Raw genomic sequence first — 27,850 nt, forward strand, 5'->3', positions numbered from 1 at the left:
TGGGTTTATATTCAACAAGCCGGATGGATGTGTTTGGGGAAAAAGGAGAGGAGTGAGGACTAGGGGTGAAGGAGAGAAATGAAACTAAAGCAGGAGGAGGGCTTTGCCATAGTGATAATATGCAATGAATTGAAAAATACGATGGACTTAACTTGCTACACCTCAGGTCAGAAAAACCAGCACAGGATGTCCTCTTTGGGGTGGGGAAAGACACAGTACAGGGCAAGACCAGCAAATACTGATGAAGGGTTACACTCAACATCCACCAGAGCCCTTGTCTTCAGGAGCTTGGCATCAGGAGCTCAGGGAGAGGCCCCTGTCTGTCCGCTCCTCACCCCAAGCATCCGAGACAGTGCCTCTTGTACACTTGTTCAATTGACCTTGTCCAGGAAACAAATGCATAGGTCAATAATTCTTACAAGCCAGGAGTGGAGGAAGCCCGTCTGCCTCAGTTGGATCTGGAAGGCTCTTTATAAGACACTGAGATGAGCCAGGAAGGGTTTTAGCAGGTGAGGGCCACGGGCGAGGCAGTGAACACTGATAGAGCAAAGATACAGAGAGGGTTGCTGGGTGACCCAAAGTTGATCACTCTGGTCCAGGCTGTCCGCAGTGCTCTGCAGAAGCCCATCTAGGCTGCCACGTGCCCTGGGATTGTTGTGATGGGGAAAGGGGTCCAAAGTGGCGGCAAAAGTCTGACGGATGCATGGCTCTGGCCACACGCTCCAGCACTGGGATCATCATCAGAAGTGCCGGGAGAGCTTTGAAAAAAGGTGTGAACTTTGGGTCGCATCCCCATCCCAAGCTCCCTGAATCAGCCTCCAGTCTTGAGGCAGGTGAGCCCTAAGGAAGGGTTCTGTCACCAGCTTTCCTGGGAACATCTCATCCATAGAAGACACAATACCAATGAACGTCAGGGGAGAAGTCAAAAGTCGCTCCTGGATTTTTGACTCTAGGGTCTGGAAAAATGGTGGTGCCGGGCATGTACATACCCGGGAATCAGGCGGTGGAGTAAGGTGGGAGGGAGGGAGGGACTTAGTGAGAAGGTCTGGCGGGCTGGGGACAGAAGCTCCTGCTAGAGACACAAGTCTGCCCAGTGGTCACCAAGTAAGTGGAAAAGCAGGTCCGGAACCAGGGTTCAGAGAGAAGAAATGGAAGGCCAAAGATGGGTTATTGGGCAGAACCTGGGAAAAGAGCTTTGTTTAGGAAGTGAAAAGGATTATCGAAGGAGGGAAGAGCGATGGAGAGAAGTGGGGAAAACCAGCCGGAGAAATGCCTTGAAGCCAAATTTCTACTTGCAGCTGCAGTGGAATCCCATGGCTCCAGGGCTCACTTCACCCTCTGGGACCATCCTCCGGACTGTGAATCCCCCCCAAATGAGGCTGCAGGTTATGGAATCTTCCTCTTGAAGCCGAATGGATGCAGCCTTGCAGCCAGCCGCCGCCGTGGCACCCCACCCTCCCCCGTTCCGTCGCAGGTGGGCTGGTCTGGATGCCCGCACCCACTCCTGACCTGCCTTTAGTTTCCCTTTCGTGCCAGTTCAGGGGTCCCCCCGCTGCCCAGAATCCCAGGCAAAGTGCCCTCCACACTGAACTGGATGGGCAATGTAAGGGCCGTTCAAAGGTAATTTTGACCCTCCTTGCTTCCTTGCGAAACTGAGCCACACGTCAGCCGAGGCCGCCCCACACCACCCATCACCTCCCAACTGGTCTTCCAGGTTCCTCCCGTCTCTGGAGTCCCATCGATCCTTCACACTCGTGTGGGGCTGCATCTCTAAACACACACTGGGTCATGTCAGCAACACCTCCGGGGCCTCCACGTGCTCGCGGGGACGTCTGAACTCCCAGCACGACATTCCAGCCCCCGGACCCAAGTCCAGCTTTACTCCTACCCCAATCTCTCCCCATGCCCCAAGTTCCCACCCTGGGGCTCCTCTCCGCTCCCCATCACCTGTCACCTGCTCCATCGCTGCCTCCCCAGGGAGAACCTGTCTTTCCTTCCTTTCTCCTTCAGGAACCCAAGGATGGACAGCACAAGCCCTGGAGACCAGGCTGTCTGGCTCTGACTTCCACCCCTACCAATCTCTGGTTCCAGCACCCTGGCTAAGTCCCTTCCTTCTTTGGTAAGATAGGGACGAGTTAATACCTACTTCACTCGGTTATGAGGATAAATGAAATGATACTCAGAAAGCACTCGACAGTGCCAGATACATAGCAAGCCGCCCACTGAAACAGACAAACACACGCTTGTGGGTGTGTACACACATGCACACTCACTCGTGCGCACATCTGCTCTTGTAGCCCCACACAGCATTCATTTCATCCTACTTAGCCACCCATGGTGGGGGGGTCTCTCTTACACTGTAATTTTGCAAGGCAAGGACTGAGTCTTGATGCCACTTCTCCCCCCAGCCCTATTCAGTCCTTCCATCCTACTGAAACCCTAATTTCCTAGCAGCAGTTAATTTGTCAAGCAATAGGGAGCTACTGAGAGTTTTTGAGCAAGAAAGTGATCCAACCAGAGCAGTACCAAGAGAAGTTAGCTCTGGCATGGATCTGCCAGGACAACCGGGAGTTGAACTACAAGTTTGGGGAGCTCCTAGAGTCCAGGACCAAAGGCCTGAGCTGGCATGGTGGCTGAAGCAGTGTGAAGAGAGCCGGGCACAGCAGCAGGGAGTTCCACTCCAAAGGAAGCAACCCCAACCCTGTCGGGGCTATATTCTTCCTAACGCACAACAAACTCCAGCAAGGCATCAACCAGGTAAGCTCCACTCCCAGGTGGGACTCAGAGCATTTGGCTCTGGGCTAATTTGTATCTACTTGTCACCTTCGCTGTTTTCAAGAGTTACTCAACCAAATTCAGTGCTGGAATCAAACCAGCTCAGATGCTCCTGTTCAGATGCTCCTGCCTTTTCTTTCTTTTTTTTTTTTAAACAGATTTTTATTTATTTATTTGACAGAGAGATCACAAGTAGGTAGAGAGGCAGGCAGAGAGAGAGAGAGAGAGAGAGGAGGAAGCAGGCTCCCCGCGGAGCAGAGAGCCTGATGTGGGACTCAATCCCAGGACCCTGAGATCATGACCCAAGCCGAAGGCAGAGGCCCATCCCACTGAACCACCCAGGTGCCCCCTTTTCTGCCTTTTCAAACTCAGAATTAGGCCAAGGCACCCAGTGCTGAGCTTTCTTTTCATATTTTTAATTTCATGAACTTACTTTTTTAAGTTTTGCAACTGCATTGTTTTTTGTTTTTTGTTTTTTTTACTTTGAAAATTGTTTTGACATTTCAGTATAATATAAACTCTCTAGGGCAGGGATTTTTGCCAGTTTTGTGTACGAATATATTCTTAAACCTAGAACAATGCCTGGCACTTGTCATACATAACCACGATGAAGTTTAATTTATAAGTCTGGCACAGCAAGAGATTAGCAACAACAACAATAAAATGTAACAATTATAATAACGTGCTGTTTTACAGGCATACCCCATGGTACGTGCTTCACTTTACTGCAGATATTACATCACTTACAAATTAAAGTTTTGTGGCAAAACTCACGTCAAGCAAGTCCATCAGCACCTTTTTCCAGTAACATTTGCTCACTCTTTGACTCTGTGTCACATTTTGGTAATTCTCCCAGTATTTCAAGCTTCTTAATTACTATTTGTTATGTCATATTATCTGTGATCGGTGACTGCAACTCACTGAAAGCTTAGATGATGGTTAGCATTATTTAGCAATAAATTTTTTTTAAAGATTTATTTATTTATTTTGGAGAGAGAGTACAGGGTAGGTAAGGAGGGGCAGAGGGAGAGGGAGAGAGAACCCTAAGCAGATTCCCCACTGAGCATGGAGCCAGACACTGGGCTCAATCTCACGACCCTGAGATCCTGACCAGAGCCAAAATCAAGAGTCAGATGCTCAACTGACCAAGCGACCCAGCCACCTCAGCAACAAAGTATTTTTTTTTAAAGATTTTATTTATTTATTTGACAGACAGAGATCACAAGTAGGCAGAGAGAGAGAGAGGAGGAAGCAGGCTCTCTGCTAAGCAAAGAGCCCAATGTGGGGTTCGATCCCAGGACCCTGGGATCATGACTTGAGCCGAAGGCAGAGGCTTTGACCCACTGAGCCACCCAGGAACCCCCAACAAAGTATTTTAAATTAACACATATACATTGTTTTTTTAGACGTAATGCTATTGCACACTTAGACGACAGCATAATGTAAATGTAACTTCTATATGCACTGGAAAACCCCAAGATTCATTTGACTCAATGTACTGAGATACTCACTTTATGGGCCGTGGTCTGGAACCAAACCTGCAATATCTCCAAAGTCTACCTGTAAAAGTTATGTAAATGTGTTCGCTTCCCACCTGCCCCCCCCCAAATACCTTATTGTATTGTACTCACCCTTCTTCTTGCAAGGATATAAGATGATCAAATGCCTACGTGGGGAGATGAAGGGAGGTACACTGAATGAGGTATTCATGGGGACACAGTGTTAGGGGACGCATTGACCTTCTGATCTTACGTCGGAAGGAGGATCATCTCCTTCATCTCCTATGGTTAACCTCGGGTAACTGAACCCACAAGAAGCCACACTATGTTAAGACACTAAGGAAAGACTACTGTATGTCATACTTATTTATCCATCTTCTTCTCCGGGGCATTTGTATTATTCCAAGGGGTAGCCAAAGTTCACAGAATATTCCAGTTCTTTTCCCTCCCAGGCATGTGTTGGGAACAGGCTTCCTCAACAACTTGGGGCTGGTGGTAACCAGGTGACTTCTTTGGCCAGTAAAATGTGCTGCTTGGAGATAGATGTAATTTTTTTTTAACTGGGGTATATATATTCAAAGTGCTAAAAGGAAAAAATCTACAGCCAAGAATACTCTTGCCAACAAGGCTTTCATTCAGAATAGGAGAGACAGAGTTTCCCAGAAAAACAAAAGTTACATGAACTCATGATCAGGAGCAAAACCAGCCACATCCCTGTCACACTCGATGCCATCGGCCTGTGGGTCCCAAATCCACCGTCCAGCCGCCCTCCTGCCCGAGTTGGCTGGCACGGCTTCCCAAGTCAACACGCCAAGTCAACGCGCCTTCACCTCAGATTGACGAGGACTCAAAATTCCAGCCCCTGTGCTCAAATTTGTGCACAAAACTGGGCATAATTATAACAGCACAATGAAGCAACCCAAACTGTGACAGTAATTTGGTGGACTAGATCATGGATAAAAGGAGTGTGCTAGGCTCAAACATCTCCAACAAGCACATCAAAGAACAATACATACAGCATGATTCTGCTTACTCAAAGAAACAAACCCGGGAAAAATAAAACAAGACGAAACCAAAGAGGGAGACAGACTCTTAAACAGAGCAAACAAACTGAGGGTTGCGGAAGGGGATCAGGTAACTGGGTGATGGGCAGTAAGGACGGCACATGACGGAATGAGCACTGGGTATGATACGCAACTGATGAACCACTGAACTCTACCTCTGAAACTAAGAATATAGTGTATGTTAACTAATTTAATTTTTTTAAAGATTTTTTTTTGGGGGGGGGACTACAGAGAAAGAGATGAGAAGCAGGCAGAGAGAGGCCGAAGCAGGCTCCCTGCTGAGCAGGGAGCCCAATGCGGGGCTCGATCCCAGGACCCTGAGAGCATGACCTGAGCCAAAGGCAGAGGCTTAGCCCACTGAGCCACCCAGGCACCCCACATCTTTTGCTTTTAAACATTACTTCAACCTGGTACCCAACATAGATTGAAAAAAATTTTCCTAAATACAAGTTTCTTGAATTAATTCCACAAACACCGGGAATCCACAAGAGGCTTCGTTGTAAATATCAGTTCTCATTGTACGGATTTAGATGAAGATGGCATAGAAGAATGGATTAAATGTGGACAGACCTACCAGACATAACCCCCAGATTCTCTTATCTATCCATGTCTCTTCAATAAAGTATCCTACAAAAACAGTAGCCCAAATTCCCAAAGATATATAAGCACGTTTAGGGCAGCACTGTTTACAATAGCGAAAAAAAAAGTTGGAAACGATCCAAATGTTCATTGATGGAGGGTAGTTTTAAAAAATTGTAATTTCTTCCTATCTAAGTTGAACTTCACTGAAAGGAAGATAATAAATGTCCAGACTGTTTAAGACAGTTTCTGCTGGGATTTTGTTAACTTGCCGCTCAACAGCCCCCTCCCAGACTCCCCAGTTTTACAGTGGACCAGCTCTGGCTCGAGGAGACAAATGCGGTCTGACTCCACACACAGAATACTCCAGAGCAACTGGCAACTTCCCCATCAGCTGCCCCCAAGAGAGAAGTCCCATGACCCCGCGTCTCAAGAGAAGAGGCTGACTAGGAACCCAGCAACTTTCACCAGAACTTGGTAAGGGGGCTGGGGACTTAGTCAACGTTAAAAACAAATAGAGATGCTTTTATCCTCTCTCCCCATTCCTCCCGGAAAGAGAGTCCCTGGGGGACAAATCAGTAAAAGCTTTTCTTGGTTTCCACCCTTCCCCCAAGTTGCTAACCAGGCCAGAGGAAGTAATGGGAATAAACCGCAGGCAAGTTCAACATTTTCCTACGAGACCCAGTCACAGCCAGCTTCAAGGTGCTGAGGTATGGGAGAAAATCCACACGCGCCACAGGGTAAGGAGAGGAAATGCTCCAGTGGAACCCGCATTCAAGACCATGGGCCAGACCCTGCCGAGGCCACGGTAAGGGTTTATGCCTGGAGCTTCTCAGCCACCACAGGGAATGAACCAAGCTTACCCTACAAGCCATTGAAAGGGCTAATCGTGGATGAATCTTGAAACCATTATGCCAATTACTAATGGCCACATGGAACAGGCAAATCCAAAGGGTTAGAAAAGAAAGTCATGGTTTCCAAGGGCTGGGGCCCAACTGGAGGAGGGGGTTTGGAAGTGATGGCTAAGGCATTCTTGCTTTTAGGGGTAATGAAAATGTTCTGAAATTGACTCCGGTGATGGTTGCAAGATCCCGTGAATATGCTAAAAGCCACTAAATTACACACTTTAAATGGGTCAGTTGTATGGTATGAAAATTATAATCTCAGTAAAGCTGTTCCCACAAGGGAGGGGGTCTAACAGCACCAACGTAAGCTGTCTGCCACCAGCATCTAGGGAACTCAGTCAGGATGCCAAGATCCCACTGCTGCCTGAGATGTTACCATTAATACTGCTTCTATGCCATGAACTCTAGGAGTCTGTGCTACTTCTATTACCACCCCCATATTACAGGTGAGGAAACTTAGGCTCAGGGAGATTAAATAATTTTCCCGAAGTCGCGTGGCTTGCAGGGAGCTCTGAGTCTCCTGTAACTACTGCACTACATCACATCCTAATCCAAGTCAGCAGAGAGCCAAACAAATCCACCAGGGTTGGCTCTGTATTGGGTAATACCCAATATCCCTAGCACCAGGGTTGGGAAGTTATCGGAGGATGATTATGGAAAATTCGTGCACTCAGGCTGCCTTGCCTGAGTCCGCCTGCTTCCCGGGGTCCACCTTGGCTGATGTTGGGCACACATGGGTGGGGCAGAGATGGCTCTTTAAGATTATCAGGGACAGGGCGCCTGGGTGGCTAGGTAGGTTAAAGCCTCTGCTGTCGGCTCAGGTCATGATCCCAGGATCCTGAGATCAAGCCCCCCACATCAGGCTCTCTGCTCAGCAGCGAGTCTGCTCCCCCCCCCCCCCACCGCCTGCCCCTTTGCCTACTTGTGATCTTTGTCAAAAAAATAAATGAAATCTTTTTTTTTTTAAAGATTTTACTTATTTATTTGACAGATCACAAGTAGGCAGAGAGGCAGGCAGAAAGAGAGAGAGAGAGAGGAGGAAGCAGACTCCCTGCTGAGCAGAGAACCCGATGTGGGGCTCGATCCCAGGACCCTGGGATCATGACCTGAGCCGAAGGCAAAGGCTTTAACCCACTGAGCCACCCAGGCGCCCCTAAATAAATGAAATCTTTAAAAATTAAAAAAAAAAAAAAAAAAAAAAAAAAGATTATCAGGGACCCTGGCCAGAACTATCTGGTCCCGAAGAACTGGCTGGACTCATCAAGCTGGTTGGGTACTGGGGGCACTCTCCCAGCAGCTCAGGGAACCAAAGAGTACTGAGCCCCGTGAGTAAATCCCAAATGCCCTATACAGCCGTACATCTGGGACTCCAGATTCCGTGGGATTTCCCTCTGTCCTGATGTGAGCTCTCACGGACTGGAGCAGCCAGGCAATCCCAGCGGACCCATTGCTCCTGTCTGCCAAGAACTTACACTGATGAAATGTCCACCCTCTTTTCCTTCCAGGAATCTAGACCCTGCCCATCCCCGTTAGCAGGTCAATCATGGAGCAGGTAACACGGACAGATCGACATTGCCCCATGTCCACACATCTGGACCCGTCACCTCACTGGCCAACAACCAGGAGGGAGGTGGGCTCTTGGGGGATTGAGTGTAGGTGTCCGTTTCCTAACTGGACTCCAACTTCTATAGTACCCTCTTGGTGAGGCCCAGGGAGGTGACCTCAAGGACTTCTCTCACTTCCTCCATGCCCCTTCTCGATTCTTCCTGGCTTTTGTGAAGTCGCACCTCCATCTTCACCCTGCCACAGATCACAGCACGTCTGCACTGGAACTGGGTCCTCCAGCACGTCTAGCCTTGGGCGGACCCCTGCCAGCCGTCCTGCCCCGGAGCTTCTTCCTCCACTGGCTCCATTGAAGCTAGAAGCAACGTTTCCAGAGCACATTTCCTAGAGGACAGGAAGGCCCTTCCCACGGAGCCAGAGCCACCACAGAATCCCACCTCCTGCCTCACCCTTCTGAGATCAAGGTGGCAGGAGAAGGTAGGACTTAAGAGGCTGGTTTACTCCCTTCTCTGCCACTTCCCGGTTGTGTCACCTTTGGGTAAGTGACTGACCCTTTCCAATTCCCGGAGTCCTTACCTACAAAATGGGAGTAACATGATGATTCTTTTTCGAGAGAGGTGAGGTCTGTGGGAACCTGCCTGACAGAAGACCCATTGGAAAAAGGGAGGAAAGGTAGTTACTCTAAGTATATGTGAGGATCCAGGAGACAATTCCAGACCATCTGAGTATTTTAGCCTGGCCTAGGGGAGGAGCTCTCCAGAATGAAAGGCAGGGTTCTTGTGGACAATGGCCTGGAATATGCCTGATGGACAATGACCCAACAGCCTATACTACATGCAAAACATACCATACCCAAACACGCACAGGTAAACACATACACACACACACACACACACACCACATACACAAACACCTGCCACCACACACACATATACTACACACCCCCAAACACACACACACACACAATACACACACATGCTCCTTTTCTCCCTTATAAGGATACCCAGTCTTGCCATAATTTCAAACACTGGCACAAGCAGCTTTAATGTTCATAATGTCCACATCCCTGCCAACCAGCCAGATTACGGCAGATACAACTAGCCAGACACAGACAGGAATCTGACGACACACCCGAGTGTGTTGCTCACATGTGTCCCCTTGCACCTGTGGCAGAAAGGCTGGCAGTCCCCCTCCTCCCCCTTGTTTTCCCAGACCCTTACACTGCCTCTCCCAGTCTGACCTGTCTGGACAGAGACACTTGATTTCTGTTTATCCCTAAGTCCCTTGTTTGTTTCTTTCTCTCCTGGGGCAAGTCCATATAAGGTCAGATTCCAGTCTCCATGGTGGTGTTCGCACTGACTGAGCTCCCTCTCTGAGAAGCCCCTCCAGACGCTGTAGTATTGATAAGCAGTCTTCAGCCCTGTCCACTCTGACTCACTCCAGAAACTGCCCTCTTGTTAGCTTAAAAGACTTACATCAAACAAGGACCTTTTCTGACTCCTCTATAACAAGAACCCCAAAATCTCCAGAAGGACACCATAGCCTGGGGGACTGAGCCTCAGACGGAGGCTTCTAGACCTTGCTCCCCAACTTGATAGCGGGAGAAGTTTGCTATCATAGTTTGGGTTCATCTAGAAGCAGACAAGGCTGTGGGTGCAGACTGCCTGTTGGGGAGATGACTCCAGAAGCCCCAGGGGAGGAAGTACGGAAAGCAAGACCAGCCCAGGATAAAGGCCAATAAAGGGTGTTAATGGGTGGGTTACTGCTGAGGGCATCTGAGGCTCAGTCCCATTGGGGATCTTCTGATGTTCTGGCTGGAACTCACCTCAGAATCCTCCCAGTGAAGAGCGGGCAGGTGCTCCTGCCCCCACGGCTGGAGGGCAACCCCCTGGGAGGAAAACTTGCCCCCACCCCCTCCCCTGGCCTTCCTCAGGTGCACCTGCTTAGGCAGGGCGAGCTTCTGTTGTGGCACGAGCTGAAGAAAGCCCTCACATGAGGTGGGGAGCTTTCAGAGTCCTGCACACTGCAGGAATCAGCTGCAGGTGAGCTCAGGGGATCCCAGGGGATACCTGCTGGGGCATCAACAGTGTCCTCCATACTGACAGAACCCGTGAGCCTCTCTGAGCCTTCTCTCGCCTGTGGAACATACAGGAGACCCATACTGCTTCCTGCAGGGCCCCTCAGAGGCAGAAGTGAAGTTTTCGAACTCAGCAAGCCATGACATTGCTGGTACCCGCAGAAGGTACTCCGCAAGGCCAGCCCTGCCACCGCCAGAGACACCCAGAGGCCACTCACTGTGGGAGAGATGCAGAAAAGAGTGTAATACAAGGCTCCCAGCCTGAAAAGCCAGCTGGACCGACCACCTTGCCGGTCCCCTTGCCAAGCCTTGAAGCTGCTTCAGTGGCCACCGTGGGGGGTGACTACTGGGTACCTTATGTCATCTCGGGTTCTCATTCGTGGCCCGAGAAGGAGGGCACGGGCGCTGCTGGCTGGGGAGACTCAGCTGGAGGGTGAAGCTCCTCGTTGGCAGACACTCAGTCTCCTGCTGGTCTGCTGTACACTCCCCTTTCTCTAGAACGTGCCACAAGCTCCATCCACGATGCCTCAGTCACAAACACCACGGGCCTCTCTTGGGTTCTAAATACAGATCCAGCAGGCCCCGGGGGCTCTGGGCTAATGGGAAGCAGGTCCCACCTCCTGTGTTGGCTCAGATAATGACAGGGACGGCTTAGGTGGCACTAACTCTCTCCAAAGCATGGTTAGAAGTGCTTTAACCATCATGGACTCGTGTCATCCCCCCGGCAGGGAGGAAGGCACAGTTACTAGCCCCATACTACAGAACAGGAAACCGAAGCGGAGAGGTTATGCAACTTGCCCAAGGCCTCACAGAAATCAACGGCAGAGCTAAAACTTGAACTTAAGCCATCTGGTTTTGAAGCTGCTGCTCTAAACTACTTTGCTACTTTCCTCTCAATGGTGCGGACTCATTCTCTTCGCTGCCTGTTAGGAGGTGACATCCCCAGATGTTGGGAATGACACTGCAGTTACCTCTCTTTCTCTCCCTGGACAAGAACTGACAAGGGCAGCATGGAGAAGACAGGACACCACACCCAGACAGGACTTTTCTCTTAAAGGACCGGGCTCCTGGGGAGACAGGGCAAATGCTCCATCCTGAGTGTGAGTCTCTTTACTAGTGGGCTGGTGCACCCACAGTGGCACCCGGCACTGTAGCCCAACACAGTTGGGATCAAGTGCTTTTTTTTTTTTTTTTTTTTTTTTAAGAATGATGACTTTCCTGTCTAGATGCTCCAATGGGGGTTCCTAGTATAATCTTTCCAAACGGGAGGATACATTCAAGAGAAAGCCAAAGATAACAAGAGTTTCCCAGAGCAGGGAGCCAGGGAAGCCAAAGCAAGCTGGTCCGTGGGGAGGTTGTGGAGATCACATGCAAGAACATCTCGGGGCTCATGCATGAACAGAGACAACAAGTCAACCCCAGCCTGAAGGGGGGGATCTGCCCGCAGCTGGAGGCAGTCCTTGGCCACAGACGCGGCCTTCTTTCCATTTCTTACATTACATCGGCAGAACCATTACCAAATAGAATAGAAATCCCAGCTCTCCGTTTTCATGCCTCCATCCTGCTTCATAACCAGCTCTATCCCCAGCGTGGCCCCTCAAGTGCAAGTGGCAATGTGGGCTGCAGACAAAGCTAAGCCACTCGGCCCAGCCGCAGAGAAGTCAGGTTAGAAGGAGAGTTGCTCTGACAGCTCTTGGACCTGCACACACGATCGATTCTTCTAGGGAATGTCCTGCCTTATCTGCCAGCAAGAGCTCATGCTGCTCCTCTCACCAAGCTCTTACTCTGTGCCTGGCACCCCTTTGAAGGCTTTACCTGTATTAACCCACTTACTCCTCACCACTACCCTGAGGGACGCTTTTATCATCCCTGTTGTACAGATGAGAAAACCGGTAGGAAGAGCTTCAGCACCTCTCCCCAAGGTCACAAAGCTCCTGAGTGGCAAGGGCGGGATTCGAATCAGTCAGTCTGGCTTGGGTGACTGCCCCCGCAGCTGCCTCCATAGCACTGGTCGTTCCCCTCTGCCGCGATGATGACCACCACCTGTGTTACAGAGAAGGGAACCGAGGAGCGGAGTTACCCAAGGTCACCCACTGAGTGGCAGAGCCAGGGGCCGCACTGACGTCACACTAAAGCTTGAGTCTGTGGCCACCGGAAGGCCCTGCCTCACTGCAGGGCAGGAAGGGACAGGGCCAGCGGGTGGCCAACAGGCCAGCGATGGCCGGGAAGAGGGCATGCCAGGGCACACCAGCTGACTAGCAAGGCAGGCTCTGCAGGGCAAAACCAAGGGGCCCCCAACACCCCATGCCATTATATCCAGAAGGGGCAGGGCCAAGTGGAAGCCAGGCGCTGCTGACAGACTGGCAGCCGACAGAGGTGATGTAGCCAACAGCTGCTGTTTATTTTGGGGCCCGGGAGGAAGGAACAGACTGGTTAGGATCCACTTCATTCCAATGATACACTCAACAGGACAGGGTGGGGAGGGTGTCCCGTCCTAGCTAAAGCAACAGCCCAGCCACCTGCTGGGCTTTGCAGAAAGTGGAATGGTCTAGGTGTCAGAAACGTCTTGCCAGACACTCTAATCTGGCCTCCACCAACACACACAGTGCTCCCCACCACCCCTCCCTCCCCAGCCCCATGTGCTGGACTTGTAAATGGCCCAGGAAGATAACAGCCACACAGCAAACCCACCCCCTACAGTGTCGGGTTCCAGGGACAAATGGTTTGTCCTGTCTTGGGAACAAAGAGGGGCCACTCCTGCTGGCCACCCATTGCTTTGGTTCCCTGATTCTGACACTGGTTAACTCCTTTCTTGCCGTGTAGAGGACACCCAATGACAAAGGTCTTGCAGTAAGGTCTTTTCCAGATGGCCAACCTGGGTTGTGGCAAGGCTAGCTGGCAGGATTCCCTGAAAGGCCAGGAGGGAAGAGGTTTCTCGAAGGACCCTGGAGCCCTGCTCTGCCTCTTCCTTAACCTCTGATCTTTGGTCTGCAGGTTCTTACTAGTAACGTGAGAAACACGGTAATTCTTTTCTCCTTGGGTTTTCGTAAGAATTAAATGAGTAAAGTGCCTACAAGAATGGCTGGCCCATGGGGTGCCTGGGGGCTCTCAGTCGGTGAAGCGTCCCACTCTTGGTTTCAGCTCAGGTCATGATCCCGGGGTCCTGGGAGGGAGCCCGGCATCAGGTTCTACACTCAGCAGGGAGTCTGCTGTAGATTCTCTCCATCTCTCTCTGCCTTTCTGTCCCATGCTCACACCCCCAACACAAAATTAAAAAATAATAAAATCTTTAAAAAAAAAAAAAAAAGTAGTTGGCACACAGAGAGGCCATCATCATCGTCATCATCGTCATTCCCAGTCAGCCTGTGACCTGTGAGCCCGGAAGACAGTCTTCGCGGAGAGTACACACAGAGGTTAGGTGTCCAGGCTAGCCCATATCCAGGTCAACCGGAGACCTCTGGTTCTAGGTGCTGTGATTCCATCTACTCCACGGACGAGAAAGGTTTTGGAGGACTAGCCTGAGAATTTTAACATCATTTACTATAATATTAGGTCGATAGGAATAGATAGGGGCGCCTGGGTGGCTCAGTGGGTTAAGCCTCTGCCTTCAGCTCTGGTCATGATCTCAGGGTTCTGGGATCCAGCTCCACATGGGGCTCTCTGCTCAGCAGGAAGCCTGCTTCCTCCTCTCTCTCTGCCTGCCTCTCTGCCTACTTGTGATCTGTCTGTCAAATAAATAAATAAAATCTTTAAAAAAAAAAAAAAGGAATAGATATATCTTGAATTCCAGACAAGAAATTTCTACAGTTGTAAGTTAAAAGCTGTGGTTCTTTAAAAAAAATAGGAGTCGGGTAGGAAGAAAGGGCTTTAACAGAATGAAGCCTCTGTCCGTGGATTTGTCCCATTGATCAAAGACCCACTGGGATCCAGACCTTCTGCCAGCTTGGGGAGGAGGTGTTAAAGATGAAAGGATGCAGGGCCCGCTGCCTTAGCAGGAGCAACCCCCCCCACCCCACCTCCCACCCCCGACCCTCCACGCCCCAGCCCCACCCCGCCCTGGCTCCTAGCTGGGGGAACCACCTTCAGCACGGTGCCTTGCGCACAGCAGGTACAAACTCAAGGCCAGTGAAACGCCCTAACATGCGAACGGCCTTTGGGTTCTTGGAGTTCCCGTCCATGACACTGCTGAGCTTCCCCAGAGAGGAAAACCCCGAACAGAGTCCCCCGACTGGCCTCTCTGTGGTTTCTTGGCCAGAGGAAATCTTCAGCAAGTCCCAAGCAAGCGCTGTGCTCGTTGCCAGGAGGAATACAGGCCCCGATGGGCCTCTACCTGAACGACCTCACTGCCCAGGGCTCTCCCCTCACTGTTTCCACTTGGTGGTGCGGGTCTGTTCTCTGGGAAGGGCAGGTAGAGCCCCACCTCAGGGCTTTAGCACTGGCTGTTTTATCTCCTTCAACAACTTTCCCCCTGAATACCTGCTTGCCTCACTCCCTCATCTCCTTCCGACCTTACTCAAAAGTCACTGCACCATGGGGATGGCCCGGCCTCCCTCAGCGAACCAGCACAGCAACTCCCACTGCCACCATCTCCTGCCCCCTCACCCCGCTTGGCTTTCTGGACAATGTTTATCCTCCAGCTAACACACTCCACAGTTGACCTAAAAGAGGTTTATTTATCATTTCCCTTCCCCTATCAGAATGGAAGCTCCCGGGGTACCTGGGTGGCTCAGTGGGTTAAAGCCTCTGCCTTCACCTCAGGACATGAAATGATCTCAGGGTCCTGGGATCGAGCCCCATATCGGGCTCTCTGATCCGCGGGGAGCCTGCTTCCTCCTCTCTCTCTGTCTGCCACTCTGCCTGCTTGTGATCTCTCTCTGTCAGATGAATAAATAAAATCTTTTTAAAAAAAGAAAGAATGGAAGCTCCCCAAGGGCAGGGATTTTTTTTCTGCCCTGCTGTGCTCCCAGCAACTGGGACGCAGTCAGCACTGAAATGCTGACTGGATTTCTGAGGCTCACATCAAGCTCCATCCCTCGAGGAGCTTTTTGATCAATCAGGCACCCCAGACAGAGGCCTGCCACGAGGTGGCCAACCGAGGCCATTCTTGGTGAGTGTTACGTGAGTAGTAAATATGACAAACATCATAAAAATTCACAGGCAGGAAATACTGTAAGAGGACACGTGAGGGAAGCTTCCGGAAGGTGGCAGAAACGGAGTAAAACCATGAAGGAAGACCATGCTAATCACGGTAACAATAACTGTCGTTTACTGAATAGCTGTCTTGCGTCAGGCACCGCACAGAGAAACAATCCGTATGGGCTAGGTAGTACTGTTAGTTCCATTTTACAGAAAACTGAGGCCCACGGAGGTGCAGAAAGTTGGCGACGTAAGAAAAGCTAGTACGAGGCTTCTGGGCTGGAGCCCATGGCTGCCCTGCCCCCAGACTCCAGCTCTCAAATTCCCACTGCTGGCACCTGGGGCTCTCTCTGGCTGCCAGGGCCTACTCCAGCCTGAGCAGGCAGCAGACTGCAAGTGCCCAGGGTTAAACTCCCCCCTACTTCCAACCACAGCGCTGTGGCCACAAAGCCATCATCCCCAAGGACAGGATGTAGAGCCCCCATCAGCTGGAGCATCTGAAGGGCCAGGCCTTCAAAAGTGGCTCTGGACAGGAGTTCAAGGGAAATAAAAAAACTGAGTCCCAAAATAGAAGCCAGACCTTGCCAGGGGTTCAATCTCAGCAGCAAGAGGTTTGTTATCTTATCCCAACCACCAGCTCCAGCCATATCATGTGTTGATGGCGGGGCTGGGTGTGGAAGCTAGAGAAGGCGGAGGACCCAAGAGTTTAATCCTGATCCTTTCCGTTTTATCTGGGGACGCATGTGATGTGCTCCCTAGCCCCCAGCCTTGAAGTCCTCAGGAGACGAAGCCATGTATGAAGCCACACGTCCTCGGCCTCCCAAGGGAACGCACACTGTGCACACTGCCTGTGGGTCCACTGCCTTTCTTAAGGCCCAGGGCCAGGCATTCCATACCCTGGCAGAGCCACAGATCGTGGCCATGACCCCCCTGGGTGCATGCAGAGGACAGCAAAGTAAACAGGCACAGAGAAAGCAGAGGAAGACCAAGGTCTTTGACACATATGGATGCTTCCAGCTGGGGGCAGGAATAAAAACAGAATTCCCAACTAGCTACCCAGCCACTGGAGGCAATCCATCAAATCTCTGGGCAGGGGGTGGGGTGCAGCTCTGGGGCCCCCATCAGAGGCTTTGTTGCTGCAGAGATCTGGATTCAACCCTGGCTCTTACCACTGACTGCTGTGTGAGAGAAGGCAAGAGCAACACCTCTCTGAGCCTTGCTATTCTTGTCTACTAAACAGGATCGGGCTCATGCTGGGTGTGGATTACGGACACAATGGGCTAGAAGCCCTAGCCCAGCACCTGCACCTAGAAAGGGTTCCACTCACACACTTTCTGACTCAACTTCCCTACTTCCCCTGCCTGGGATCCACCGTGTCCAGAAACCATGGGGAAACGAGACTGCCCTTCTCTGGGGGCCAATGAGTGATGACTAAAGTAAATGATTAACCCTGGCTTGAACCAAAGTTCAGACATTGTTCTATGATAGACCTTAACTCTCACAGAAGGATGTTTGCCAGTCCGCCAGGACTCAGGGCTGTAGAAATCCCTGGCCGGTCACCTCTGGAACCCCTGTCCTCCCTGCCAAGGGACTGTGTCCCTTTCAGGTGCCAGGCACCGTGCTGAGAGCTCCATGAATCGATTCCAGCCCAGGAGACAGGATTCAGGAAAGAGTTTCACTCTCTGGGAGTCCCGTTGCCAGCACCGTGCCAGGCCAGTGAGGCCGCCTTCTCTGTTGTTACAAAGAGAAATTCTCCCACACAGGCAAGGCCCTTAAAATAGCCCTTTGGGTCTGGGCCATCAGGAAACAGAATAAAGCTGGGTCGGAATGGGGCCTACCATGAAAGACTTTACAAAGCAGCCACTTCAAACACCAGGGACAATCCCTTCACGCTCAGAACCCTTAGGTGGGCAAAAGCAGCAAGGCAGGCTTTCTCAACAAAGAACGCTTTTGCACAGGAGGACAACACGTTCAGGCGGCAGAAGCCCCCGTGACCCCTGGGGCAGCCCTGGAGAGGAACCAAGTGTGTAAAGTATGGTGACGCCCGTGAAGCAGGCCCCGGCATAAAACAGGAATTCAGTGTGTGGTAGCTGTAGGCTGATGATGTCCACGGATGAGACACCGAGGTCTCCTTTATTACCAAGTGAGAATGTTCCCAGAAAACAGGAACAGTGAGGGCTCTCCACCACGGACCACTAGGGATAGGCAAAAGTACCCACTGGCCCACACCCACTCGACCCCATACCCCATCTGGTACCCCTGCAAGTTCACTAGACCCCACCCCTCTCTCCCCAAAGTTAAGAGCAACCAATTTCCACCAGGCTCCAGGGATCCCAGAGACAGACTGGAGGGCCCCCCACTCCGTAATTTACGCTGCACACACAGAGGAAGGGACTCTGTCCCCACCCCACCATGTCCCTCCGCCCAGGCTTGGGGAGGGTGGCTTCCTCACCAGCCAAAGGGAAATGACAGCAAAGGGCCAGAGAAAGAGCCAAGTGGAGGGGCAGAACGCCCAGCTGTTTCCCCTTTGCTAACTCAGCGCCTGATGTCACTTCCTCCCCTCAGGTAACAGCAGGGGGAGATGTGACTGGAAATAGTTCTGTCTCTTCCCATTCACAAAAATGGCAGGCATGGAAAGAACCAAAGTGTTTCCCAGAGGCGGTTTTCTAAAAGATATCTTCAAGGAGGGCCTGAGGTCAACCTTGTCCACGCTGCTACAAGGCTTCTCAGGGGAGGCAGCATGGCCGGGAAACCTTGTGTGAAAATGTCCTGAGGTCAGAAACAGCTCCACTTTGTAAAGTACCCCTAGCCCCATGTGAGAAAGAAGACTGATTGAGGCTATCTTAGGACCTTTCCCAAAGCTTTTTATTTTTTTTTCTGGACCAAACCCTTCCCCAAGCAGCTTTCACACCCCCCCACCCCCACCCCTGCAAGGTGGGCCAGAAAAGGAAGCCATCTCCCCATTTTCTACATGGGGCACCAGAGATCTAGAAGAGAGAGGTGACTTGTGGAAGTTCTCACATCTGGAGAAGTCAACCAGCCAGGCCTCAGGTGGGATCTCCTTGGCGCCTGGTCTTCCCATGTATAACAGGTGACTAAGGGGCTGTGAGGGCTGTGGGGACAGGGCAGCTTTGGAGCCAGCGGGTCCCTTTCCATATACAGCTTATTAGCAACCTGGTGTTTCAGTTTATTGAAGCTCTCCAGGCCTCAGCGTCCTGGCCGGTATGACGTGGATGCCAGCAGTAACAACACGCTTTGGGGGGCTCATTTGAGAATTTCCATGTAAAACTCTTAGCACGTAGAAACCATTCAGAAAAGTTAGTTGTTACATTTATTATTACATACCCCCTTACAGAATCAGGCTTACTGGAATATCTGGGTTTTAATAAGGGGTTTAAATGAAGAGGTGGTTTGAAGCATCATATTTAAAACTAAAACCAGTTCAGAGAGATGTTGAAGCCGGAAGCAACACTAGTGTGAATGTTTAGGGCGACAACCTAGTCTCCCAGGAAGCTGTTTAGGACTAGCCCCCGGGCCCTACAAAGATAAGGGTTTCCTGGGGCTGCTGGCTGGCTTAGTCGGCGGAGCGAGAGATTCTTGATCTCAGCATTGTGAGTTTGAGCCCCACATTAGGGGTAGAGTTTAACTGAAAAGAGAATCAATAAAAAGAAAAGAATAAGCTGAAAGTTATTTAAAAACAAAAAGGTTAGGGGTTTCCTCTCTCTTGTTCCTGGGTTGCTTCCGAGGCCATGCTGGGGAATGCGGATGGAAATTAGCCCACGTGGCACACAGGGACTGCACCAGGCCCCCTGGCCAGGGCCCCCCACGGATGACGCCCGAAGCCACCGGCCCCCGTGCTCCACACTGCTCCCTTGTCTCCTCCTCCTCCTCTACCCTTCCCCTCCCCAAGACGTCTGGGGGGCAATCAACTTTTCTGAGGCAGCCTGACCCCTCCGAGTAAGAGCTATAAACAGAGAGGGCTGGGCTCTGGCCTGCCCACGAGAGTCCCAGTGCAGAGCTAAAAGGGCTCCTGTTCTTACCTCTGTCCCAGCCACAGCTGCAAGAACCACCCCAGCCCTGGGGCCCACCACAGGGACCCCACAGGGACAGAGGAGGAGTCTCCCAAGGATTACTGTGTAGAGGTGTCTACAGGATGAACTGAATCCCCTCCACTTATCTGAGGCTCTAAGAAGCCGGTCCCAACCTTCCTCCCCACCCTCCTCCCTGACATGGGCTTTGCCCACAGTCTCCTTGATGGTCCACCTCCGCACCTTTGTTTTTCCCTTTCTTGGAATGCCCTTCCTTCCCCTCTTTTCCCACCGAAATCCTACTCCTTCCCGGCCAAATCCTAATTACTCCTCAAACCTCCTTGCGAGTCTGCCTTCCCCAGCTCGTCTTCGCTGCAAACGCCAGTTCACAAAGAGCACTCCCGCTCCTGAAAAGCTTTAGGACTCCATTATTACTAGAGCAAATACCTGTGTTGTGCTTCACACACACCGGATACTGTTCTAAGCTCTTCACTTCATTAACTCACTCAATCATCGCCACAGCCCTATGAGCTCGGTCCCGGTTTCCCCACAGTTTTTGTTGGAGGAAAAAGGGGTAGCTTGGGCTGGGCCCCATGGTAGCCAGCCAGTGGCGGAGACAGGCTTCCAGCCCAGGGACGGCAGAGGCCACGTGCTCTCCCACAACACAGCCATCCTGATGTGCATGTCACCCTCTCAGAAGGAACTACCCGCGGGCTGTTATTTTCATCCCTCTCTCTCTCTCTCTCTCTCTCTCTCTCTCGGACCCAGCCCTGATGGGAGAAGAGAGCCACAAGCTCACAGACTTCCGTGGCAGAGACCAGGGTAAGAATCAGCCTTGCCAATTACTCTGAGATTCATGGAAACACTCTGTGCCTCAGTTTCAGCATCTGCCAAATGGGGATGAAAACATCTCCCTACCTCACACGGTGGCTGTGCAGCTCAAACAGAAGGCCGTCTGAAAGGTAACCCTCTACACTGCTGGGCACGTAGGACGTGCTCACATACTGATTCTTCCCCTTCTCTCTTCACTGTGCACCCTGATACCTTCGCTAGACTCTGCTCAGCACTTGACAAAGCGGTGCCTTGCCTAGTGGTTACTCAGGGGCATGAAAGGGGCCTTCCTGCGCTTTGCCTTCCCGCCCTCCTGTGCCCATGTCCAGGCCCTCGACCTCCCCATTCCCCTGCTTTCCTGTGACTGACCCCGCTACAGGCAGCAGCAGCCTGGCCCCGGGGAGGACTCACATCAGCTCTGGGAATCACCTCCCGAAATGCTGATCACCCTAATGGACGCTTCCATTATTTTTGGCAATGGCCATGGCAGAGAACACCTCTGGCCCTGGCTCAGAGCCTCTTTCCAAAGCCAGAGCTCCACCTCATTTCCCACACACACCCCTTGGCCTTCCTGTTCCCTGGATCCCTGTCCTGAACCATTATCCCTTTCCTGGATTCTCAGAACTCAAGAGGAGTAAGTGTGGCTACTGCATGTATAACTCTATTATTTGTTTGATTTTGTTTAATTAAGAGGCAAAAGGGAACAGAATTGCCTCTTTGACTTTTTTTCTGGCCAAAAACTGGTCTGGCCAGTGACTCAGGCCGAGGAAATTAGAAGGCAATTTCCAGGGGACTGATGTGCAATCCCAAAGTTCTAACACTCCTCTAATTCACGGCCTCCACTGGCCATTAACTCATGTTGGCCCCGGAATATCTCTTTGGAAAATGCAGCAGCTGGCGCTTATATTTCTGGAACTGGAATCCGTCTCCTATGACATCAAATAGGTTTATTTTTCCCTTCTCTTCACCTCCCCTCTGCCTGCCACCACACACGGTGATTGCAACCCCGATCTGCCCCCCTGCCCAAACCCTCACTCAGCTCCCTAAAGGGTCGTGATACATGGCTGGTCATGCTCCCTGTTCCAATGGCCAGTAGGATGTGGTCGGCTGTTCCATGAGCAGGAAGCTTTGTCAGACCTGTGAATCACCCCTGGATCACTTGCCTTCTTGGAAGGAGAAGAAACTGTTCTTGTGTGCGAGAGTTTGTGTGTGTGTGTGTGTGTGTGTGTGTGTGTGTGTGTCTGAGGGAGAGACAGAGAAAGAGAGCAGGCAGGAGCGCTAACCCACATGTGGCACTGACCTTGGGGCTAGCATCCTATTGTGACCTTGCCCTCACTGGACCACCTCTTTACTCCTCTCCCTCAACCCATGTCCCTTCCCTTCTCCTGCCCAGCTTATCAGGCAGCCACCACTAGACCGGCTCCAGGAAGCCCTCCAGGTCTGAACAGCTGTTCCTTGTTCATCTGTTGCTCTTGTGTGTTGGGTGTTTTCATGGGGCATGTCGCCCAATTTCCCAATCCACTCTGAGCAGCTGGTCCTTCCTTTTTGCCTCACTCTTTCCTACTCTCTCAGCTTCACCTACTGGGTCCTAAGTGAACTCTAGCGTTTTAGTGATCTCGCCAGACAGAAGGGACACCAGGTGGAAACGCTGAGTGTGCATGATAGGGCCCAGGTACTAGTAGAACGCTTTACCCCAAATTATCTCAAATCAATTTTCCAAAAGTCCTGTAAGGTTACAAGTGAGGAAACTGAGGCCCAGAGTGGCTGGCCCCAGGGTGGCACAGCCAGGAAGAGTCAGAGGCAGAATTTGAACCCTGATCTGCTGCACAACACTTGTTTGGGAACGGAACTGGCCCAGTCAAGGCCCCTTCTGCAGCTTCATGTCCTTCCCCGCTGTAATGCTTGGATCCACACTCTAAGGGCTTAGAGAAAAACTGAAGGGGAGAGAAATGAATTGGTCTGGAGCCAATTCCTAAAAATCTTCTCCCAGGACCAAGACCAAATGTGTGATGATTTAAAACACACAGGAGAATGTATTATTTCCACAGTGTTGATCCTTAATTCATCACCTCCTGCATCGGCAGGGACCAGCTATCAGCCTGAACCTGCTCCGTACTCCCAGCTTCACGGAGCTCGCCTTCTGTTGCCTTCACAAACTCACCTCTGTTGCGTGAGCTCAACATCCCATACAGAGAGACGGTCCTCCCTGACACCCTGCCCTGCTCTCGTGCAGACAGGCAAGCCCGAGCCTGGTCTCCCCACCCTGATTCCCCCATTTTAGGTTCATTTCCCCCTTGCGATACAAGCTAACCTGAGTTTAACTCTACCTGAGAAGATTTGCTTTGTCCTAACTGGGAGACCCTGGGCAATCTCCAGCCTCTCCAAATTCCCCCATCTGTCCACCAAGAACCTACTCCAGGTTAGGGTGCCTTAGGGTACATTCGATGAACTACAGGAATCACATAAAATCACACACGTTAAACGTGGGGCACCACCAAGGTTAACTACTAACACTGGCTATTATTTGCGCTCCCCAAAGAGTCCTGTAAAGGATCCAGAACATTCATGACTGATATTTGTCTGAAATAAACAATCAGGAAAGGAAACCACTGTAAAAGCACAATGCTTCCCAAATCCAAACAAATCATCTGTTTGTTCTAGAGGAATGAGGTTCTCTCCACCACCAGAGGACTTGACATACGCCTACCCATGCACGTGAATGCAAAGAATTATGGTAAACCTGCACAAGCAGCCTCATGGAAGACATGCACCCAGCAAGCCAGGACCATTTGAAAGATAAGTAGCCTGAGGCCAAAACCACTTTGCCTAAGGTCTCCCTGGGGTGGGGGTGGGGGGCAACGCGAAAAAGCTAAGAGAGGAACCCAACTCCATGCCAGGCACCCTGGCCTAAGCAGCAGGTGCCCACTTTCCCCAAACCCCAACCAAGCAGGGGCTTGGCACAGAAGAAGGAAGCAAGGGCTGACAGCACCATCTGAATGATAGAAGCCACTTGCCCTTTCATAAACAGACCTTCAGTGCTCAGGCAGCTCCTCCTTGTCCTGGAGACAAACACGCCCTTTGCTGGATGTCCTGAGAAAAACTCTGCCGTGTCTTCCCAGTGTTCTGGAGCCAGCAGAGCCCCTCCTGCCGGGGCCCCAGGCCTCTCATCAGCCAGCCCCAGCTAACGTGCACATCCCATAAAACCTCTCTGCTTTGCAATTTGCCAAACCACAGACAGAGAGTTCACCGTCAGTGGAGGAGAGGGGGGAAGGGGGCATGCTTTCTCCGGCGCAGAGGGCTTCCAGAACATCTGTAACTTGGGCGCAGGTATCCTGCCAGACACCCACGCCAAAGTACCTTACCCAGAACCTTCTGGTGTGTGGTGTCCACTGTGCAAGGGCCAAGAGAGGCACAGGCTCCCGCAGCCTGCTCCTCCTGCCTCTATGAGCCCTGCTGACCCTTTCTATTAGGGGGCCCCCTGTCCTTATATTATGCCCCACTGATGCCCCGAATAGGTAGGAACCTCTGACGATCATGAGATATCCACCAGATCACCTAGTCAACTCCAACCAGACTTAAGGGTACTTTGATGAACAAAACCCACACCATGGGCAAAATGCCAGGTAAACCCAGGTGCTGTGAAGGGCTGTGTTGCAAGTGACTTTACAAACCCTTCTGGTTTTCAGCTTCCCCATCTGTGAAATGAGGGGGTTGAGCCCGAAGAGTCCCACCAGCGCCATGTTCCACAACAGATCACACTCTCGCCTTTATTTCTTTGCCACAACCTTGGTTCGGAGCTCTGTATGGCTCCGGGTGTTCAGTGACGTCACTCCCTGCCCCAAACATAATGTCGATTCTTACATGGGAAGCAGAGATGTCCTGGGAAACACTGTCCACAGAAAGGGAGGAAATAATCATTTCAAGAGAATGAGAGAGGACTTCTTTTGTGTTTTTCACATAGAACAAGTTATTATCAGTCTTAAAACCCGGAATCTTTCTTTCTTTTTGCCAGACCATTAATAGCTGCTTTTCAAAAGTGCTTTCTTACTCAGAATCTCACCAATAAAGAGCTACCATTTAGCGAGTGCTTGTTACATGCCAAGAACTGTGCTAAGTGCTTTTCATGGATGATCTCATTTAATTCTCCAGACAGCTCTATGAAATAGGTACTGTTAGCATCCTCACTTTAAGAATGAGGAACCCGGAATCCCCCAGAGGTTAAAAGACCTGCCCAAAGTCACAAAGCTAGTTAGTGGCTGACCTAGACTTTGAACAAGACCCTCCGCCTCAGAGCCCCAGAGCTAACCACCTTTCAGTACTATCTGTGGTGGGTCCCCAGTTGCTTTAGCAACATTTCTGGCTTGTTGCCAGCCTGCCCTACCTTGTAATCTTGGACATCATTGGTCAGAGCTAAGATCTGAAGTTTTGCCTAAAATCAAGAGCAGGGAGAAAGCACCTGCCTGGGTCTCAGAGCAGAGAGTGCCATCTGTTGAAAGGGCCGGGCTTAACTGAGGACTAGAAAAGACAACCCCTAAACCTTAGCCTGTGACATCTGAGAAAAAAGGTTAGGAAGGCCGACTTGATACTAAGTGCTAGGTTGTGCAAATGGACCTCTGTATCTGGAGCAGGGTGACCACACAGTGCCCCAAGACCTCCAAAAAGGAGCTTTCTTGAAATGGTAGCTTTCTTGAAATGAAGATGCTTGCTTGCTGAGCCAGACAACACAAAAGGAACAACTCTCCCATGGGCACCTACCTCTCTGTCTGGTCAGAAACCAGCCTCCTTAGTTTAACTCCTCTCCAAGCTGAGCCCAGGCCCGTTTACTCCAGTCCAAAAACAAACAAATAAAACAAGACAAAAAACAAACCCCAAGTTCAGACCTATTGGTGATAAAGACAGAAAGAGTAGCCTGAGGCTGACATTGGCACCAACCCCAGTCCTCTTCCAACAGGGAAATGAAAGGCATTTCTCAGAGATCAATGCGCAGTCTAGGGCAGCAAACTACAACCTGTTTTGTTTAAATTAATGCTTTGAGCATTCTAAATACTTCCTTAAGTGCCTCATTTGCAAATACACTAAGTCCTTCTGCTTTGGGTGCCTGGCTGTCCCTTCTGCCTCAAGTACACAGCGGTTCAGACAGGCATCCTCCGCCGTCAAGGACACCATGTTTACTTCCTAAGGTGCGAAGGATGGGAAGACAGGACCGGCTGAGATGAAAGGCGGACCCGTCACACAGACCCCGGAGCTCAGCTCAATCAACCTTAGCCCCTTCTCATTAATTGTGGGGAAGGAAGGGGGAGGGACAGCGCGCCGTTCCTTGGAGACCACAGCAAACATTTGCCTCCTCGTGTCTGGAGACGGAGCATCACTTAAGAGGAAATGAACCCGGTTAAGGGTCACGTCCAGAGAAGGATAAAAGGAAAAGCCACAATTCTCCTCACACCGACGGACACAATGACTTTAAGAAGGAAACCAAAGCTCAGGGCTGAGGTGGAGGTGGGGCAGGGGGCGGAGCGGCTTCCCTCGGCCCCCGGACCCAGGCCTTAGGGAGGCAGAGCCCGGGGCAAACGGGGGAGGACAGCGCCAGGCTTCCTTCCCCCGGGGCGAACCTCTGAAAGCATCACGGTCCGGGTAAGCGTGAGCTACCCAAGCCCCCCGGGAGGGCCAGGGAGATGCTCTTTCCCAACCGAGCGAGGGTTTGACGAAAGCTCCCCCACCATCCATCAAAGCTCAGGCGGACAGATGACTTCACCGTTGTAACAGACAAGGGCAGCCACTTGCCAATTCCAATGCCAAAAAAAGAAAACGGGGTGGGGGGGCAGGGGGAGTGGAGAAAGGACAGAGAAGGCTTCCCTGCAGATCACAACCTCGCGAAGAAAACTCCACAGCCGAGGGCTGCCCTGTGGGCACTCAGCTCCGGGGCTTAGCGGGTGGGGCGAGGGCCCCCCCGGGGGGGGGTCCTCCCGGGGGTCTCTGGTCAACCCCCCTCAGGGGTCGGTAGGGACAGTACTCACGTAGTGCTTGGAGGGGTTCCTCCGCTTCTCCACGTCCACCACCGTGGCATCTTGCACGCAGTAGGCCAGCATCTTCCCCCCACAAAGCGAGTGGCGCCCTCCGGCGGCGTCACCTTCTCATCCCGGTCGGGCTCCCGCTTGTTCTCCCGCTTCCCGGGTCCCGGAGCCACCCGCCACTCCGGCCCGGCGCGCCGCTGCCCGGGCTCCCGGCGCCCACAGGTACGGCCCCGGGGCCGGGACGGTCCGGGAGGGCACGCGGGCTCCGTGCGCTCCGGGCGGCTCCCCGTGGGCCTGCCGCGCGCCCCTTCCCTCCCGCGCCGCCGCCGCCGCCGCCGCCGCTCTCCGCCTCGCCGGCCCGCTCTCTCCGCCGTCCGCCGCCCGGTGGGTCCGGCGGGAACTGGCGGAGCGGAGGAGGGGCGGGGGTGTGTCCCGCCGGCTAGGGGACTGGGCGGGGGCCCGGGAGCCTGCTGTCAGCGCGCTGGGGAGGGGCTGACGGCGCCCCTTCGCCGCGCTCCGGCTCCGGGGGGCTCGGCGCTGGCTGAGGCTGTGGGCGCAGGAGGCGGAGGCAGGGCCGGGCCGGCAGGGAAGGGAAGGGAGGGGAGGGGAGAGAGGGGAAGAGCGCGGGGAGGGGCTCCAGGCCCGGGGGAGGGGCTCGGGGCGGCGGGGAGGGGGCTGCAGCCCGGCCCGCGAGGCCAGGGCGCGCCGACGCGCCCCCACCCCGCCCAGAGCGCAGCCCGCGGCCTGGCACCGCACTGGGTTACTTCTCCCGGCGCAGAAACTCGAGGTAGCTTCGGAGGGAGGAGGGGCGGGGGGAAGTGAACCCAGCGCGCCCCCGTCCTGGCTTTCCGTCGTGGAGCGGATTTGTGCCTTTTTGTCCCCACCTTTACGTCCCCTTCCCACTCATATCCCCAGACCCTTGTAATGAAAAGTAGTTTATTACCCCGCTGTGCCTGCCCAGGCTCCCCGAGGAGGAGACGGGGATGGGGAAAGGGCCGGCATTAAATCCTTCAAACCAGAGCCTCTTGTGATAAACCACCTGGCCCCCTGCGGGTCACAAAGGGTGAATTCTCCCCGGAAATGTGATTGATCCACTGCCTGAGTCGTCCATCGATCTGGGCCCGTGTAACTAACCTGTGACATCATCTACCAGCGAGGTTACAAGATACTGCATAACACCACTGCCTTAAACCCGGGCTCCACTGGGACCATCCCCAGGCTGGAGAGGAGGGAAAGGACCACACAATGGTGGGAAAATCCACTAGGCTGGCCCTCCACTCTGCGCCCCCTGTTCATCACTGGCCCCAGGCTCTGGATTTCTCACCACTTCTCTCTCTGGTCTGGAAAACTGACTTGTGGCCACTTGTCCATCCCAGGACTTG

At 52.2% G+C, this 27,850-nt stretch overlaps 1 protein-coding gene across 2 annotated transcripts in view; it reads right to left on the reverse strand.

The window, feature by feature from the left end:
* SH3PXD2A (SH3 and PX domains 2A) overlaps positions 1–26,809 on the reverse strand; it is a 231,778-nt gene extending 204,969 nt beyond the window's left edge. Inside the window, exon 1 of one of the 2 annotated variants that reach the window (XM_032313658.1) lies at positions 26,472–26,809. In XM_032313658.1, coding sequence (XP_032169549.1) covers positions 26,472–26,543 — 72 coding nt within the window. In that variant the 5' untranslated portion in view covers positions 26,544–26,809. The remainder of the gene's footprint in view (positions 1–26,471) is intronic. The other variant, XM_032313656.1, reaches the window with a different exon arrangement.
* Positions 26,810–27,850: the final 1,041 nt, after the last annotated feature.

The sequence above is a fragment of the Mustela erminea genome, chromosome 14, assembly GCF_009829155.1.
Source record: "Mustela erminea isolate mMusErm1 chromosome 14, mMusErm1.Pri, whole genome shotgun sequence".
NCBI classification, from domain to species: domain Eukaryota; kingdom Metazoa; phylum Chordata; class Mammalia; order Carnivora; family Mustelidae; genus Mustela; species Mustela erminea.